Raw genomic sequence first — 17,754 nt, 5'->3', positions numbered from 1 at the left:
CACGAAAAATGGTACGGCAAAAGCGAGACACACGCAATGCAGTATGAAAATAACGGATGAACCCGTGGATTTTTCCACGGGCCACCGACTAGTATATAATAATTGCTTTAGTGAAATGTCAAATTCGTTCTTATTTGGTTCTGATAGATAAAGCAGGGCGCACAATCTCAGCTGTTTATAAAATTGAAGACATATTTTAAAGAATAACTAGCAAGAAACAAGGGTAGTAATTACATTCCTTACTAATAAGCCATAAGGTTGGGTTTTAGGTTCGGGACATATGTACCAAGTAATCAATAATTCTCGAAGAATTAACCAAGTTGGGCAGTATTTCATACTTCCCGCGTGCTGAAGTCTTAAACGCGTTTCTGTTTCGCGTAGATCTTGAGAAGTATCCAGTTCTCTCGCAGTCTTAAGTAAAATATAGTTACCTTAAGATAGCGCTAAGATCAAAAGTAGAAAAGTCGGTAATCTTGCCATGATTAAGAAATTTTACAATATTTCTCTGGTAAGTTCTTAATGTTAATATTCATGCGTTCCACAATCACATAAGTAGAGTTATCTTACGATATTACATGGTATCTTAAGATAACTGTATTAATGTGACTTTGTAATGCCATAGGCGTGGAGTAATCAATATAGAAAGTGTTTCGGAGCGTGGGGCTGAGTCCCCTAGGTTCGCAAGCGAAACATTTTAGATTTAGATATAAAAAACAAAGTTCCCACGTGCTCCACGGTAATCGGTCAAATGGTTTCATCTTCGCCTTGATGAAACATTTCCTGGGGTTTCTGCATATATATATATATATATATATATATATATATATATATATATATATATATATATATATATATATATATATATATATATATATATATATATATATATATATATATATATATATATATATATATATATATATATATATATATATATATATATATATATATATATATATATATATATATATATATATATATATATATATATATATATATATATATATATATATATATTAATGTGACTTTGAAATAGAGGTGGAGTAAAAACACTTGTTCTATGTCTTTTATCTTCAATTTAGAGATACATTTACAATTGTGTTGTTTTAAAACTCACTCGTTTTTATGCGAGTGTGTTATTTACTGTGTTTATTTGCTGAATAATTTTTATGCTGAATAACCAGGGCTGATGTGAGATAAGGTTTACAGTTTCCTGGTCGCAGGTGTTTGGATACTTGAATTACTTTAAGTTGTTGTTTAACCAAAGCCAGGAATTCAAAACTCAAGTGGAGTTTATAGGTGTCAAACATTGCATTTTTTATAACTACTGATCCATATAATTTCTGCTAGCTTCATGGTAAATAACAAAGACTGATGTGAGATAAAGTTTAAAGTTTCATGATCACAGATGTGTGTCTGCTTGAGTAACTTTGAGCTCGTGTTTAACCAAGTGCATGAAATGTAAATTCAAGTGTCAAACATTTTGATCTTTATAACTACTGTTGCATATAATTTCTGCACAATCGTTATTGTTGTAACCCAAATACAATGCGCAATAGTAAGACCTGTGGAGGATAGGCTATATATAACAATGTTAAGACCATTATTTTAATCAGTCGTGTGCTAGAGCTACATTGTTGTTCAAGATGATTGGAGTAAAAGTGATGATATGTTTGCTTCTCTTATTCATGCCACAGGTAAAAAAATTTAACTACTGTTCTGTCTTCATCGTCCTTTCTGTTTTTCTTGCATATAATCATAAAAAGTCTGTAGAAGCAATCTTTAAAACGATTTGTTATGCAAGAACCATTTATTTTAAATTAAACAAAATTATGCAACGATTTGACTTGTAAAAAAATAACTGATCACAGACATCTTGCAAATATGTTTTTCAGTTTTCTTTTTTTAAACACGATCTGCAATTTATAATAATGTTTTTATTTCTCCTAGAAAGTTCATTTTATACACTGAGCTATATGAAATCTCCAACTTATTGTTTTTAGCTGTTACGTACAGAATTTATCTTTAACAAGCGATCCTGGATAAAGGATAAGGCATGGAACAGCATTATCCAGAGCGCACGGAAATTGCTTCCTATAATGTCCTTTTTCAAGACTCAAATTGGTGAGGAAAGGTTTGGCAATAAATCATACGATGTAAAATTTCATCCACAATTCACCCAAGCAGATGGAGAGTTTTTCTCGAAACCAGAAAACCACAGGAGGCCACTGGCTATATTCTATTATGGCATGGCAGTGTCGTTTGCGTTTTTGGACATGAAGAGATGGACATATTTAAATATGAACAAGAACAGCAGTTTGTTAAAAACTAGTCAGTACATAACGGACAGAATTCAAAATTATTTGGGGACATATATTAAGGCGTCCGTGGATTACTTCGGACTAAAGGCTTTTCGGAATTTTAAAAGACCATCGTCACAAGACCCCTACTTTAGACATTATTCTAAAAAGGCAGAAATGTCGGAATTTTTTCAAGTTGTGAAGATAAAGGGGTTGAAAAAACGTGTTTGCCAAAAGTCACCGCCAAGTCAATGTGAACAGAACGTTATGGGCTTTGTAATCGTCAGAGATTTTGCAAAATTACTTCGAAGTATAATGAGGGACGTTAATGAGATTATAATAAAAAGATAAAAACGACGTGAAGAACAGCAAGGCTGTAAAATGTCCTAAGCATTACTCTTGCAACGAACATGAAACAAAATTTTCAAGTAGAAAGGGTTTTCAAGATTTGTAAAATTTACAACGCTTTTCTTTTTTAATATTTGTTGCACTAATATTGTGTTTTTCCTAGTCCTCATAAAACGCAAGTTAGTCCCTTTAACACCATGTACGGCTTCTCAAGATTCGCAATCTGGAACGAATAATGTTTTTTTACTCCTCATAAGACGCATGTACGTCGCTTTTGTACAATGTACGGATTTCAAGATTTGCGATCTGCTAATCTTATTTCTTATATCTCGAAGAAACGCTGGTAACATTCTAAAAAATTTGACTTGCCCTGGGGACGAGGTTGGCAGGCGGGCACACCTCATTTAAAGTCCTCTTTTTTGAAAAAGCTCCTCGTCCTCTAAAAAGTTTCACGGGTCATCAGCCAGCCCATATTGTAATACTTGTATACGTCTGTGTGTCACGAAAAATGGTACCGCAAATAGCGAGACACACGCAATGCAGTATGAAAATAACGGATGAACCCGAGCTGGTATAGGGAGGGAATATAACCACACTTTTCCAAAACCCCCGGTCAAACTCTCATATAAAATATCATACACAATTTCACTTGTAACGTCACAACTTTTTGTCACACTCCATTACACGAAATACCGTTGATCATCAACAAAAATCCACTGATCATCAACGCATGCGTAGTAACATCAGCGCTCTGTTGAGTCATAGAATTCAAGGGTAAATCTCTATCATACAAAAGTGAGTATAAAGTGGAATTCCCAACCCACTCTGTAATCTTCGGACTTTGTTAAAATGTGTATATAAGAAAAGGATGAGTTGGTTTAGGAATGGCATCAGCAAACTATATAGCACCGTGTCGGCACCAGTGTCAGCAACTCGCAACGCTCTTGCCGATCGACTACAGAGTGTGCGGGATACCGTTGCAATCTATTACAACAGGGCAAAGGAACAAATTTCGGGAGGTAAAACGCTTCACGATGAGATTGAACAGGAGACAAGGGAGGACTACGCTGAGGATATTGAATATCAAGGCGCTGAGGACGATATCCAGATATTGGAGGATGGAAATAGGATCAAAACATGGCGCTTCAACAAACATTTGAACCAACCTCTAAAGGACGCGATCATGCGAAAAATCCACATAGAAGTGCGCGTTAAGGTTGTGTACAGCTTCAGCTGTGATATTTACAAGGGTGGTGGAGATGTGTCTGATTACCACAAAACCAAGAGCTCCAGGTTACTAAGGCCTTTTACGATGAGAGTTTTAGCTATGATGCATCAAAATGGATAGAATACATGTCAAAACAAACCTGAAGACATATTCATCATGCCCTATGTGGTCATGGTGGTGAACGCGTTATATGTGATGGCAAAAAGGAATGGAAAGAAAACGGCTATGAACCTATTTGAAAGACCGTTTACGAGTACAATGGCTGTAAGTGGCACGGATGACCCTGTCTGTCCGAGAGAACCAAAGCGGACAAGTCTCGTTACACTGCAACCCGATGCAAGGAAAGGATGATACAGGAACAGGGATACAACCTCGTCACGGCTTGGGAATGTGAAAAATCATCCAAAATCAAAAGGTACTTTCAGAAGAAATTCAAACCCTAGCCCCACCATATTGTAATTGACTTTGAGACCCTCCTAACACCTTTAAATTACCAGCAAACCTCTGATCTAACATACTTTTCGAGACATGTTCCGATAAGTGTGGTATTGCCGATAGTTTGAATCGCCACCCGACGTTCATCGAGGACGAAAATCCCAAGGTCTTGGCTAAATAGTTGTGGAGGAGCTGGAAAAGAGGCATACCCTAATTGTGAAGGAGGTCGAGAGAATGTACCCGAAGCCTGACGACTTTGACATGCTCTCCAAAAAGAACCAGGAGTGGTGGAACGAGTGGGTAAGCCAAGTATCTGTAATAAGCTTTAATTCCGGCAAGTACGACATCAACCTGATCAAGCGGTATTTTGTCGAAGAGATTGCGCAAGGCGATAAGATCAAGGTGGCGAAAAAAGATAATGACAACATGTTCCTTACCACCTCAAGGTTTAAATTTTTCGATATCAAAAATTTCCTTGCTCCTGGTCTAAGCTATGACGGTTGGTGCAAGTCGTTGGAATGTAAGCTTAAAAACAAACAAGTCGGTTGAACCCCAAGCTAGAGCTATACGCTCCGGGAGACCCATGTAGGCACAACCTCGTTCCCAGGGCATTTTGCCTTGTTGATAAGTTGACAGCGGCGAAAAGGCCCTGGAACAGGCTGGTCACATGATCGCTTATGATTTATGATAATTATACCAAAAAAATAATTTATAAACAGCGCGGGAGTTTTATGTAAACTAAACAAGAGTACAACAAACATGGCGGTCGATTTATTTTGTTGAGTGGATAAAAATACTAGCTAAGGTTTAGCATCGACTTTAGAGAGAGGCTCGTTTTTGAAAAATATATTAAAAAAAGATACCATTTTTAGTTTAACATGATATAAAGCAAATTTATCTCGATAATTAAATTATATATATATATGCGATGTTTGTCTTTCCCTGCAGAACTACTGGTAGTTAGCTAGCTAGAGCGTATACCGTCTAAATTACCGTCTAAATTTTTTTCAGGTAGAGACATATTTTGAAAATGAAATTAAAATATATATATAACTTGCATATAATTTAGATTTAGAACACAAACAGTACAAAAGTTTTTAACCATAATTTAGCTTTTTTCACCTAAGGTCTGCATTTTTTTGCCTGCCGATTTTCTGATTTTTTTGACCATGCACAAGAGTCTTTAAAAAATGTAATGTAATATGATGAACTTGTTTGATATATTAACCGCTTGACAACACAGGCTGGAATCACACGTAGCACAGATCTGCCACGACGGTTACGTGCCAAAAGAAAAAACAAATATCAAAGTATAATTACTATTAATTCGGCTCCCGAAGGAAGGCCGATTTTCCCTGTCGAACATTCTCACTAATGCCGTCCAAAGATTTATTTCGTTAAGACGATAGAAAGAAAATGATCGTGCTCCGTTATGCACCGTTTATCTAAGATAGTAAAAATAAATATTATTTCACAAAATAAGTCACAATAAGACACTAATCAATAACTGAATTTATTTATCGCCTAATTCCCATAACTCGGTTATATCCATTCCTCTACAGCATTTACAATCCTTACAAGTACTCATTTTGATGCAAACACCACATTTGTACCAGGTATAATTTAGTTCTGTCAGTGACTCACCCGATTCTGTTTCCGGCTTGTCCATATGGTGTGTAGTATTTGAACAGAGTTGTCTCCCGTTGGGTATTGAAAATTCAAAAATGTATTTTCATCCATATTCATACACGTGTTGATATACTTATTAATTTTCTTAAAAATTGGTTTTTGCTCCTGCATGCTTTTAGAATTCATATTATAATACAGGAAAAGGGGTGCGGGGTAAGTGAAACGTCTGCATAATCTTTTACTACAATTTTGGTTCCTGGTAGCTTATCTCATAATGACGTAACATTGCTGCTGTAAGCATTTTTACCGTTTTCATAATGCCCGCGTTACTAGGGTTTGGAGAGGTAGCTAAACAGCAGTAAGTCAATTTCTTTTCCAATGGTACTCCTTTAATCTGTACATATTGTGAAAAACATGTTGTTGTGGATTATTTTAAGGCAACTTATTTTTGCTCGGGAGGTAACCTTTAAGTGAGGCACTTGAATGTAACCTGTATTGTGCTTTTTTGGCACTGCCTAAAATGAAGAAAGCTCTTACAAATTTGTCATATCACAAATTTTATTCCTATTTACCTATATACTTAAAGATAGATGTAAAGATGATTTAGTATTAGATTATGTGTTAGCTATACTTTCTGGGTTTCAGAATTTGAGCAATTTAAATGAGGCCGATAAGGGTTTTGTAACAAAACTTCTAAATCTTGACCAAATATGAACAAACATGTAAGGTTTTTGAACAAATTAATTCTTCTAACGCCAATAAATGTCCTATTTTTATTTTAGACCAGTGATTGATTTTGCTCCACCAACATATTTTTACATATCGTGGCCAAGTACAAATGGCATTTTTGGAATTAACACCCTGTACGTATATAATAAACCAGCTTTAACTTAACCTATTAATTATATCGTTTAATGATATCAAATATTGTCCCTTTTACAAAATAAGATTTTGCAAAATCTCTAAATATGAATCTGCAGAAATAATCCATAAGACCCTGGGGACGAGGTTGATGCAGGCATAGGTGCGAGGACCTAAACTGTTGTAAACAGGTACAAAAAGCATGTGAAATTTACACGAGGAATGAGGCCTACGACTTTTTGCGGACGGAGATGGTGGGTGGTCCCGCGATCGTATTCTGTAGATACCACGAACGAGACGTGACGGGTATCAGATCTCACGTGTACAGCGAACCCCACAAGTGATGGACCATTCTAGAGTACGACGCAAACATGCTCTACCCGAGTACCTTGATGCAAGACTTTCCTTGTGTGAAGGAACATTTGATTAAGGTGGCCACACCGACATCAGCACATAACTTAGAGCTACTGTCGCAAGGTGTGGTGGATGGATCGTTGTTTGGCCTTGCCCAGGTTGATATCGAGGTACCTGAGTATCTGCGTGACAAATTCGGCGAAATGGCTCCCCTGTTTGTCGTCAAGGAGATACCTGACGATCAAATCCCCGAGCATATGCATGTGTACTTGAAAACTACGGGTTGCAAGCGTATACCTGGAACACGTAAGCTTCTGGGGTTGCTAAAGGCTGAAAGGATCCTACTGTATACATCTGTGCTAGAATGGTTCCTTGATCATGGGCTGAAAGTGACTGCCTTTTACCAATTTCTCAAGTATGCTAGAGGTAGGCCCTTTGAATGGTTGCTGGAAGAGATTGCCGATGCACTACGACAGGCTGATAAAGACCCCGACAAGCGTATTGCGGGGGATACAGCAAAGTTAAAAGGCAACTCGTTCTACGGCAAGATGATTGAAGATTTGGCGAGGCACGCAAATACTACGTTTACGAGGGATGTAAAGGAGGTTGATGCGACCCTGCGAAGCTCGTACGTAGAGGACCTTGAAGAGATTGGAGATGCTTACGAGCTGAGAAGGGGTAAACACAAATGTAGTATCGATAGAGCCTACCAATGTGGTATTGCAGTGTACCAACTAGCCAAGCTTCGGATATTGGAATTCTATTACGATTTTCTGGACAAGTACGTGGATCGTTGAGACTTTGAGTACACCTACATGGGCACTGACAGTGCGTATTGTGCCATCTCTGGGGAAGAGTTGAGAGATGCCGTTCGCCCCGAACTGGTTGACCAGTATGATGAGGACTTGATTGGCTCGCAATAGGAGTTGGCGTATGGTACAAATTTGGTGGGGGCGGCAAAAATGATGTGGAAACTCAAAACACCATACCCGAGCCCTAGCAGGGAGAACATGGCAAAACTCAGCCCCAGAATGACATCTTCAAGATGCATTGAACTAAATAAATGTCAGCAAGCAACGTTACCCCAAAAGAAAAGGAGATTTTAAATATGCTCTACGAAACAATATTAGTTTCACCTTTGCCTATGCCATGGCAGGTAAGAAATTCTTAGCCATAACGAGACCCTCTGCCAAGATGGACATGAATGACGTCCTCAAAATGACGGCGTACTTTGCTGCAGGCATTTCTATTTGTCCCTAGGGACAAGGATGTTCCAGACCATTTCAAGACTCAAGAAATGTGTACCAGGGCGCTTCAAGAGTACCCATGGCTGCTTAAGTATATTCTGGATCATTTCAAGACGTCGGAAATGTGCACTGATGCTGTTGGACTGATGCAATCGCTGCTCAAGCATGTTCTTAACCATTCTAAGACCAAGGAAATGTGTACCAAGACGTTTCAGAGGGATCCCACGGTGCTCAAGCATGTCCCGGAGCATTTCAGATCCCAGGACATGGCCCAACCAGGGAGCCCTCGTGAGGATTTAGTATAAGGTATGGAGATCACTGACTATCTTACAAACCGTAGTTGAACTCCCCTATTACAAAATAAATTGCCAAAGCAAATCCACTAAATATCGAAGATATAAACGTTGAAAATATCGTGCTAAGCAACCCTATTCCAGCAAACAAGGGCAAAGATGAACGCTTCGTCATTGGCTATAATAATGACAACAAGCTATCCCCTCTATTGATCAAAACACCTAAAACGCTCTATTCCAATGTTGCTTCGCGTCATGATGAGGGTTGGTCTCTTACCATGTCATTCGACATCTATAACCACCCCGAGTGCTTAGAGAAGTATGAGAGTATCCTGACCAAGGTAGAGTCCTTAGCGGGTCATTGCTTCACCACTCCCCCTGTGAAAAAAGGGAAATACATCACCACCAAGGTGAAGAGTGGGAGGGCAAAGTCATAACCGACTTCCATTCCAAAAAGTACCACTAAAACAAAGCTGCGAGTGCAAGGCCATCATCAAGCTATGTGGCATCTACAGGCAAGGCACAAATTACTACATGCAAACCTACTTGGAGGATTGTAAGGTTGTCGAGTGTTATGGATCCCGCTACCTTAGCGATTCCGACGACGCTGACGAATGCTTCTTTAGGTTTTGGTATGTTGGTTGATCCAGCATACCAAAACAAACATGAACGACCTTAAAGCACTGAAAAAGGAAGCGAAAGTGCTAAAGGTCCGTAACTACTCAACTATAAAAAAAGCTGAGCTCCTCGAAGCGATCCGCAAGGTCAAGTACAAGGACGCGTCGACACAAACGGACGGCCCTTATTGCGAACCTTGCGTCACGATCGCTTGGCAGAAGAATCTCGAAGAATACTCGGGACAGCGACATGTCGTACATGATGGTGACCGCATCATCGACTATGATACCGGAGAAGTACTCTAAATCGTCTAGTATGTAATCAACACACTAGACCCTATGAATAAGCAGGTGGCTCCTCTAAGTACCGCTGACATACTTTGCAAATCCCTATCGAAGTTTTTTCAACAGCTCGTCCTTAGCCTCCTGTCTGCCCTGTGCTACCAGATGCATACGTTCCTGCTCATTGATACTGTCCACGATCATCTTGACACGTTGTCTGATCTGCTCCTTCAGCGCCATGTATTTTTACTTTTCCTGCATAATTAGGCTGAACTCGTGGTCGCTAATCACGCCATTCTCCACAGCTCTGCGTATAAGGTCAACGAAAGAGTTGAGTTTGGTCTCTGCTAGTAGTCAGATACTTTCATGCTTCTTACTCTTAGCTCCCAGTCTCTTCCCGGCGTTCTGCAGACCCGCCTGGCCTAACCCTACGACGATAGTGATACCACACATAGCCACAGCCAATGGTACACCGATTTCTGAGAGTATACTACCGATACCAACACCTGAAGTTATCACACTTACCGCTATCAGGCCATGATCACAGAACCTAACCCACGTACCATGCATTTTGAACTTTTTAGCGAGCTTGTCCCGCTCTTTCTTCAATCTTCTTCAGTCTGTAGACTTGTGAACTGTCTTCCTCCGTACCCTCCGGATTGCACTCGGTAAGCTTGGATAAAGGTTAGCAATATTTGTCATGTATTCTATCAGTAGGTGCATGGTAATTCCAACGAAAGGGTTCTTATTGTTTTGATACTCGTTGATTAGCATGAACTCCAGTCTGTCTGTTGAACCTTTAAGGGGGAGGTATACAGGAGTGTCGAAACTCCATGTCACCATATCCCCCAAGCGTTTAGCTCTTTGATGGGAAGCACGGCCAGTATATTGGATTTCTCACCATTTAAAAGAGAGTAATCCGGATCCAGCTGGGAGCGTATTGGTCTCAGCAGCTGGTGAACGTCAGTCTTATAGATGATGTCGGGGTCGCCTTTGGTAAACTTTACCTTGTTATCGAAGGCCCGTCCCATAATGTCCTGCAGTGGTTGATCAGACTCCGTTCCTGAGTACAAAGGGATTGATCCTATCCCCTGCTTGGTCGTTGACTATGGTCGCGAGATCCTCGATTCTATACAAACCCGGCGCAATCGAGATGGAGACTTCCAAATCACCGACTTCCGTCGACTTGGCACCCGCCTTGATGTTGATCTCGCTCTTAGTGAAAAGGTTCACCCACCTAAGGCGGATACTGATCGACTTCAGAGCGATCCTAGTGTCCTGACCCAGGTAGTCCTCAAATATCGTAGGGTTCTCTACATCTGTGACATACAGCTGTCTCATGTTTTTTTAAGAAAAGATGAGCATTTACTCGTACAACCCGAAAGCAAAGTATGTTCCTACACAGAGTAACTATCTCCAGAGACTCAAGGGTGATGATCTCACAACGCAAGATATCGTTATTGATGCAAAGGGGTCCTTATTCAAGGTGAAATTCACCAACATTTTCGTCGACTACGAGTTCCATTCCGGGGCGGTGTTGAATACATGGCAAATCCACCCTTTCAGCCTCTGGCCACTCAGCTAAATTTTGCTACCTACTGCGCAACATCCGCTTGTGGCATTTCCGTGCAGCATCTGACCACATCCCTACCCCTTGTTCGTGCTGTCTACAGTTTCCACGTGTACTTCCAGATTCGTAAAATCCTTCAAGATCACGAGGTATCTCTACCGGGTTCCGATAGGTTTCGAAGTCTAAACAACCCTTTCAACAACCAAAAATTCCAGCAATTAGCACGTGAATTTGAGGTAAGCGACAGCGAGAGTGAGTGGAGGAACGAGATCTTGTTCAGTAGTTGGCAAGCTATTCGCAAAGACTATCCCGGCAGCTGGTCTAGTTATTTCGATGAAGATTGATGGAGTCGATGGATTCTCGAAACCTCTCAAGGTCTCACGCGCATAGGTACAGAGAAACTTTCCCAAAGCGTAAGATTTTACGCTTACCTCATACTTCAAAGCCAAGCCAATGCTCGCGCCAACATGATCGGCAGTCAAGGTAGTTCGATCGATACGTAGCGCCTCTACTTGACGACCTTTGAAGAGCTGATCCTCCGGCCTAGTGACACGGGTGAGGAAATAAGGCGATTTCAAAATGTGCTCAAGTATGCACGTAGCAAGGTCGATTTCTCGGTTGCTCATGGAGTCTACATGATTCCTTCAAATATGAGTCTTCATATTGGGAATGTCGTGAATTTACACGAACAAAATCATCAGCAAGGAGTACTTCTCGATTGGTGTAAATCCGAAGATTAACGCGAAGCAGGAGCTCAGTTCCAGTAGCAAGGCAACAAAGCAAGAAAAGGGGGTAGTCGGTGGCACCGACACCCCGATCAGGTCTGTGGATGTCCATGAGAATACCAAGGCCACTGTAATAACGGTGGGAATAGGGCTCATTCTCGCATACCTATTGCTTAGGAAATAGGTCTAGTGTATTGATCAACATACTAGACTCTCATCGATCCTTACCACCCTTACTCCTCCCGTTACCCACATACGGAACAACAATACCCACAGCAGGTGCTTTGCTGCGAATTCGACAACTCTGGCTGCAACTCTGAAAAAGAACGAAACCACGCTGCCAATGATCCCTGGTAACGCTGCACCTGCCCTTCCTGCTAGATAATTCAAAAATCTCCCGAGCCTTTCAAGCTGTTTCCGTACAAAACCTTTCCCGCCTGTACTTCCCCTAGCAGCTCCTCCAACAATGCCTCCACCTCCCGTAACGGTGAGCACAATGGTTGAAATCAGGAGACCAACAGCAGAAACGATGCTTGCGATAATCAGGCCCTGCTTCCGGAAAAGGGTTTTAAGCTTTTCAAGCAGGGTTTTATGGTCTCCAGCAATCTTCATCAGCTCGGACTTAATGGACCTCAGTTGCTTAAAAACCTCGGAGGAAAGACCGTGCCTACCCAGTTCATCCTTATTATCTTTCTTTAATTTCTTCAATTCCTTCTCAAGATCATCAATATTCTGAAGCCTTCGCACCCCGGGCTTCTGCTTCTTAAGGTCTTTCAGCTTGCCCTCTTTCGTATTTACCTCGCTATCATATTGTCTTCTGCAGGTTTTCAATTTCGAGCTTTAACTTTCTCATATCAGGGACCTCGATCTCATCGTCGATGCCCGCAAACAAATTATCTACATAACCCTTTCAATTGTTTGCATTTCAATCGTCTCACCCTCCTCTTTACCCGAAGCCTCCTCCTCATCCCTATTCATTACAAGAACATCAACCTCTAGCGCGAGGTTCTGGGCCTGTGCTTTACTACCATTGTTGGGTGTAGAGACATACTTGGTGAAGCCCATATCGCGAATATCTTGAGCCGTAAGGCCATATTTGTGTAATGTATTTAATGCTAGGAACCCAGTCCCTTTCTCCTTCGTAACCCTTATACCTTTGAAAAAAGCTGTTCCCCTTCACGCCTAAAGCTACCCCTTGTTATTTTTATATCTATCCGGGTTTTATCCAGAGGTCCCAGATCCTGATTATGTACATGTGTGTAGAAAGCACTTACCTCTTCCCCTAGTACAGATTTCGTTATTCTGTCAAGTGTATCCCCCTGCTGCTCCGTCGTGGTATCTCTCGCTTAGCTGGATCCCTGCACGTCTTCGAGCCCACGGAACTCCTGCGGCACAAGGATATCACTAGAGACATTCTCGGGCCCGAGATCATCCATCTGAATACCTTCAAAAGTTCCTTCTTCTGGATTAATCGACATTTAATCAATTCTCTGCAACCTATTAATAAATGTACGGAACGAAGTTAGATCCGCATTAGGAACTAAAGACAATGCTGGCAATAAAGGGGAAGAAACAGCGTGTCAAGGTCTCCCACAACCCCAGCACGATCAATCAAAACGAAGATTTGTACGTGGACGTACCCAATTTGGGAGAGAATAATGTAATTTTTCCAGACTCTCTTAAACTCCTATTCGACCTGAAGCTTACTGGCACCAACACCAAACGTACCATCGTCAGCAACATCGGCAAAGCCCTGGTTCAAAACCTTCGCATAAGTCTGAACGGTCACGAGGTGCAAAACATCAGCAATTTTAATATGTTCGCAGTACATAGGGACTTGTGGCTGCCAAAGCTTGACCGAGAGAACAATCTAATTCTAGAACGCATCAACTCCAATGACGCCACCATCAGAGCCCTGCAAGTAAAGGCTAGCGACCATGTAGGCAATGATGAAGAAAAAGCGATCGTGGCAGCGTATGGGAACACCTTTTGCATCCACATCGGCAAATTTTTCAAGTTGACACAAGAACTGCCCTTCTATCAAGCAGGCTTAAACGATAGGCTGCAGTTCGTAATACATTTTGCACCCTATGACCAAGTCATCAAAGATGCTGGTACACCAAAATCAGGGTCTATCGAAGCTAAACCAGCTGATGCTGGTTACAAGATCACCAACATTGCGTTCGAATTCGATAAAGTGACAAAAGAGGGTCTCGCGAGTGCTATGATGTCACGCTACTCGGGGCTCGCCCTGCCCTATGAGCGTGTACTCCGCAGCAAGGTTATAACGTTGAAGAAAGCTGATACCTCCTACAACTTGCAAATGGACCCCCTCGCTACAAGCTTGAAGGGTGTGTTGTTTTGTTTGTCGATCCGGGGAAAGTGAAACCTTATGCTGGCGCCAATGAAGTGTTCTATAATCCCAAGATCGAGAAAATCTTGATCACTGTGGAAGGTGAACCTAATGAACTCTACTCGCATGCGATGTTGCCAAAAGATCATCTCGAACAAGTCCTTGAACTTTTCGGGGATGTGAATAGCAAAATGACCATTTGGCAGTTTTTTAGTGAAAGATACGCGCTGTTCATTGACTTCAGAGCAATACAGTCTCCACGGTAGTGGAAGGCCATTACAGAGGTTGTCAGACGGTATCACTTTGCACCTGACCAAGAAAGCAGAGGGAATTGGGGGTATACACTGTTACGTATACTTGCTCCAGGATGCGCAGTTGAAAATCTTCGATGGCAGATGGGATAGCATAGAGTATTGAATAAAGACGGCGACCTTGGCAGTAATGGCAAGAGGAGCGTTGATTAACGCGTTGGCATTTAGCGGGTCAAACTTCCTATTGTCCAAGCTCTCAGGACATGGTGAAGCAGAACGTAAAAGACATGACAAAGCTATTGAACAACTTCAAAGTGTCCAAGCACAGTGGGTAAGAGATAGGCAGTCAAAGATCGATTGGTATAACCAGCAGCGAGAGCTTAAGCGTCAAGCTGGCGAAAGTTTGAAAAATCTCGATGAGGGCATGAGAGACTATTACATCGCGACGATCGAGAAGGCCCCTAAGTTATCCGACTTCTACACACCAAGCAAGCAACAACAAGACGGTGAGTTGATATTCATCGTGGGCTCGCTAGCGCTTTTATATTTTGCAGCGTACAAGTATATGTAAAGAACGTTTTTTGACATGTAATACATGTCAAGAGCACATATCCCCACAGAAGGAGAAGCAGGAAAGCTGATTCAAATCTACTACCAACACGAACATCTTTGGACTGGTCGAAAAGCCATCAAATTACTCTCTGAGCAGAGTGGTCTCTCCAGGAAGCGTGTTACTCACTGGTTGAGTCGGCAACTGCTCTGGCTCCGACATTTTCGAGGCCCCTAGCGCATCAATTACCCACATTTCATTATTACAAAGCCCAACAAAATGAACCAATTTGACTTGCTCTATATGCCCCACGATAAAGTGTATAGCAACACGTATAAATATATACTCACGGGCATTGATGTGGCTTCGAGGTACAAGGTAGCGAGACCATTAAGAACCAAAAAGGCTAGCGAGGTTGCGGACATGCTCGGGGACATATACAAGGCCGGACCTTTACGATATCCGAGTATATTCCAATGCGACAACGCCTCCGAGTTCAAGTCTGCCGTGAGCAAGCTGCTAAAAAGCAAAGGTGTCGAGATAAAGCGTGCAACCACCATATACCACCACACCTTCACGGCATTCGTCGAATCGTATAACAAGATGCTCGCCAAGAGGCTCTTCAAACCTCAAGATGCGCAAGAGTTGGTCACTGACAAACAGAGTGGTACATGGGTTGAACACTTGTATACTATCGTCAAGGGGTTGAACAACACCAAGACCGCGATGATTGGTATGAAACCTTCGAAAGCGATCAAGCTAAACGAGGTGCCGCAAGATGAGGAAAAGCATGAAGAAAAGCCTCTACCTGATGACGGTCTCTATCTTTACCTCCTCCAGCCTGGGGAAGAGCACGGTAAAGACGTGCAACGGACGCTTGGTGGAGTAAAAAGAAGTATAGACTCGATCGTATTGTGACTGGTACACGTCTCCTGTACTATTTGGCAGATGGGCCTGATCGAAGCTTTGTGGTGGAGGAGTTGATGCTAATACCAGAGGATGTTGAAGTACCTCCGGAGCATGTTAAAGAGTGGTAAATTTATCGAGCCAGATGGTCATTCCATCAAGTCCCCCGCTGCGGGGGACTGGCTCAGTTTAATATGTGTCGGTGGCACCGACATGGTATGTCGCCCCTGACCACGTGGCTCGTGGTTCCGTCAGTAAAACTGTGTTTGGGTGAAGATACTTGGATCCAAGTACCTCTTGGAGATCGGTAAAACCGTGTTCGGATGAAGAAGGGTCAATATTGACCCCTCTTTTCCACACCTTGAGGATCAGTAATAGCATCACCCAGCCGCATTTTATACTTCTCCGGAAAATGTTAAAGAGTGGTAAATTTCTCGAGTCCGAGGGTCATTTCATCAAGTCCCCCGCAGCGGGGGACTTGCTCAGTTGATATTTATAGACGTAGTTTTTGTGACTTATAAGAGTCACAAAATCTCATATATTGCTTATATTATATCGATGCCGAATTTTCCCTCGAACAACTCACGCGTATCATCATCAGGTAGGGTAAAGTGGTTTTTGTAAGAATTCGCAGCACCCAGGGTGTTGTCTCTAAAACGCTTCCACGTATGCACGGCATTTGGGTCGTCACATCTCCCTATTACAGTGCCCTCAGGATATTTTGTCAAACTGGAGGCAATGCTCCTGCCCAGCCGTATGCGCTGACATCTAATCATATGGTAGGGATGCTTACCTTTCTCTCCACAGTCGTGAGTATCATTCTTCTTAATAACGCAGAGTACTTTAGCGTACGGGTATCCCTGGGGGACATATCTCTCTCGTAGTTTAACGATTTCTTCGTCCCTCTCCTCAAGATCGTCCTCCAGCATGGTAACGGCAATATTTCTGGCCTCGATGGTTTTGCGTTGCTCTTTGACTATCTTACGCTGCTCCCTGACCTCATCCTGCAATTTTTCAACACCCTTTTTCGCTAGTCACCCCATAAGCTCGACGGCTTTGGGCTTTCTAGAACGACGCACAATCTCCAAGGCACCATTTAATGTTACGAAAGCATCATGAGGATTTTTAGTTTTGCCAAGGCTGGTTTTAGTAAGACCACCTATTTCATGACGTGAAATGGTCGTGATATCTCGATATGACTCTCCAATTCTTTCAATCCCCCAAAGCCTTCCGAGATCAGCACGTTTAAAAATCACTCGTTGTGAGTGCTCATCGAATAAGCTCTCGATAGCTCCAGCAGGTACAGCGTTAAATAAGGCAAGACAAAACATTTTATCTTATAGTTTTGGATCCGGGAGTCGTATATGCGAGGACGGTGCTCGTAATTTTTGTGGCTTTGATAACCCACAAAACTGCGACTTAATCTTCTGGCGCCGTAACACCCGGGTCTTAATATTTCATCATGTATTGGATCATGGTTAGAGCCAGTGACGAGACGCAGGCGATTAAAGCGATCCGGTCGTCGTGTTTATTCCTCTGCCACATCTTATACAGCGACTGATCGATTTCCTCATGCCTCACTTCCAAGTTCTCGATTGTTTCCTCCGATTTCCGGATCTCTCCCTCAAACTCCTCTTGTAATTTTTCAACACAAGACATATTTATTTAGTTGAAAGTCAAGGCAAAATACTCCAATTTCTAGACCTTGGGGGAAGCAATAAAGGCCCGCTTCTGTCAGTAAAACCGTGTACGGATGAAGGGGACGGATAACGTCCCCTTCCATAACGTCCTTATATCATATTATA

At 41.9% G+C, this 17,754-nt stretch overlaps 1 protein-coding gene across 1 annotated transcript; it reads left to right on the top strand.

Annotated features, from left to right (window-relative positions):
- Positions 1-15,346: 15,346 nt before the first annotated feature.
- LOC130623248 (uncharacterized) lies at positions 15,347-16,080 on the top strand. The gene is made up of 2 exons (XM_057438721.1): positions 15,347-15,899; positions 15,992-16,080. The coding sequence occupies exons 1-2, from the start codon at positions 15,347-15,349 to the stop codon at positions 16,078-16,080; spliced, it is 642 nt and encodes a 213-aa protein (XP_057294704.1).
- Positions 16,081-17,754: the final 1,674 nt, after the last annotated feature.

This window comes from Hydractinia symbiolongicarpus, chromosome 13 (genome assembly GCF_029227915.1).
Source record: "Hydractinia symbiolongicarpus strain clone_291-10 chromosome 13, HSymV2.1, whole genome shotgun sequence".
NCBI classification, from domain to species: Eukaryota; Metazoa; Cnidaria; class Hydrozoa; order Anthoathecata; family Hydractiniidae; genus Hydractinia; species Hydractinia symbiolongicarpus.
Note: the sequence above shows the minus strand (reverse complement) of the source record. Positions and strands in the feature narration are given on the sequence as shown.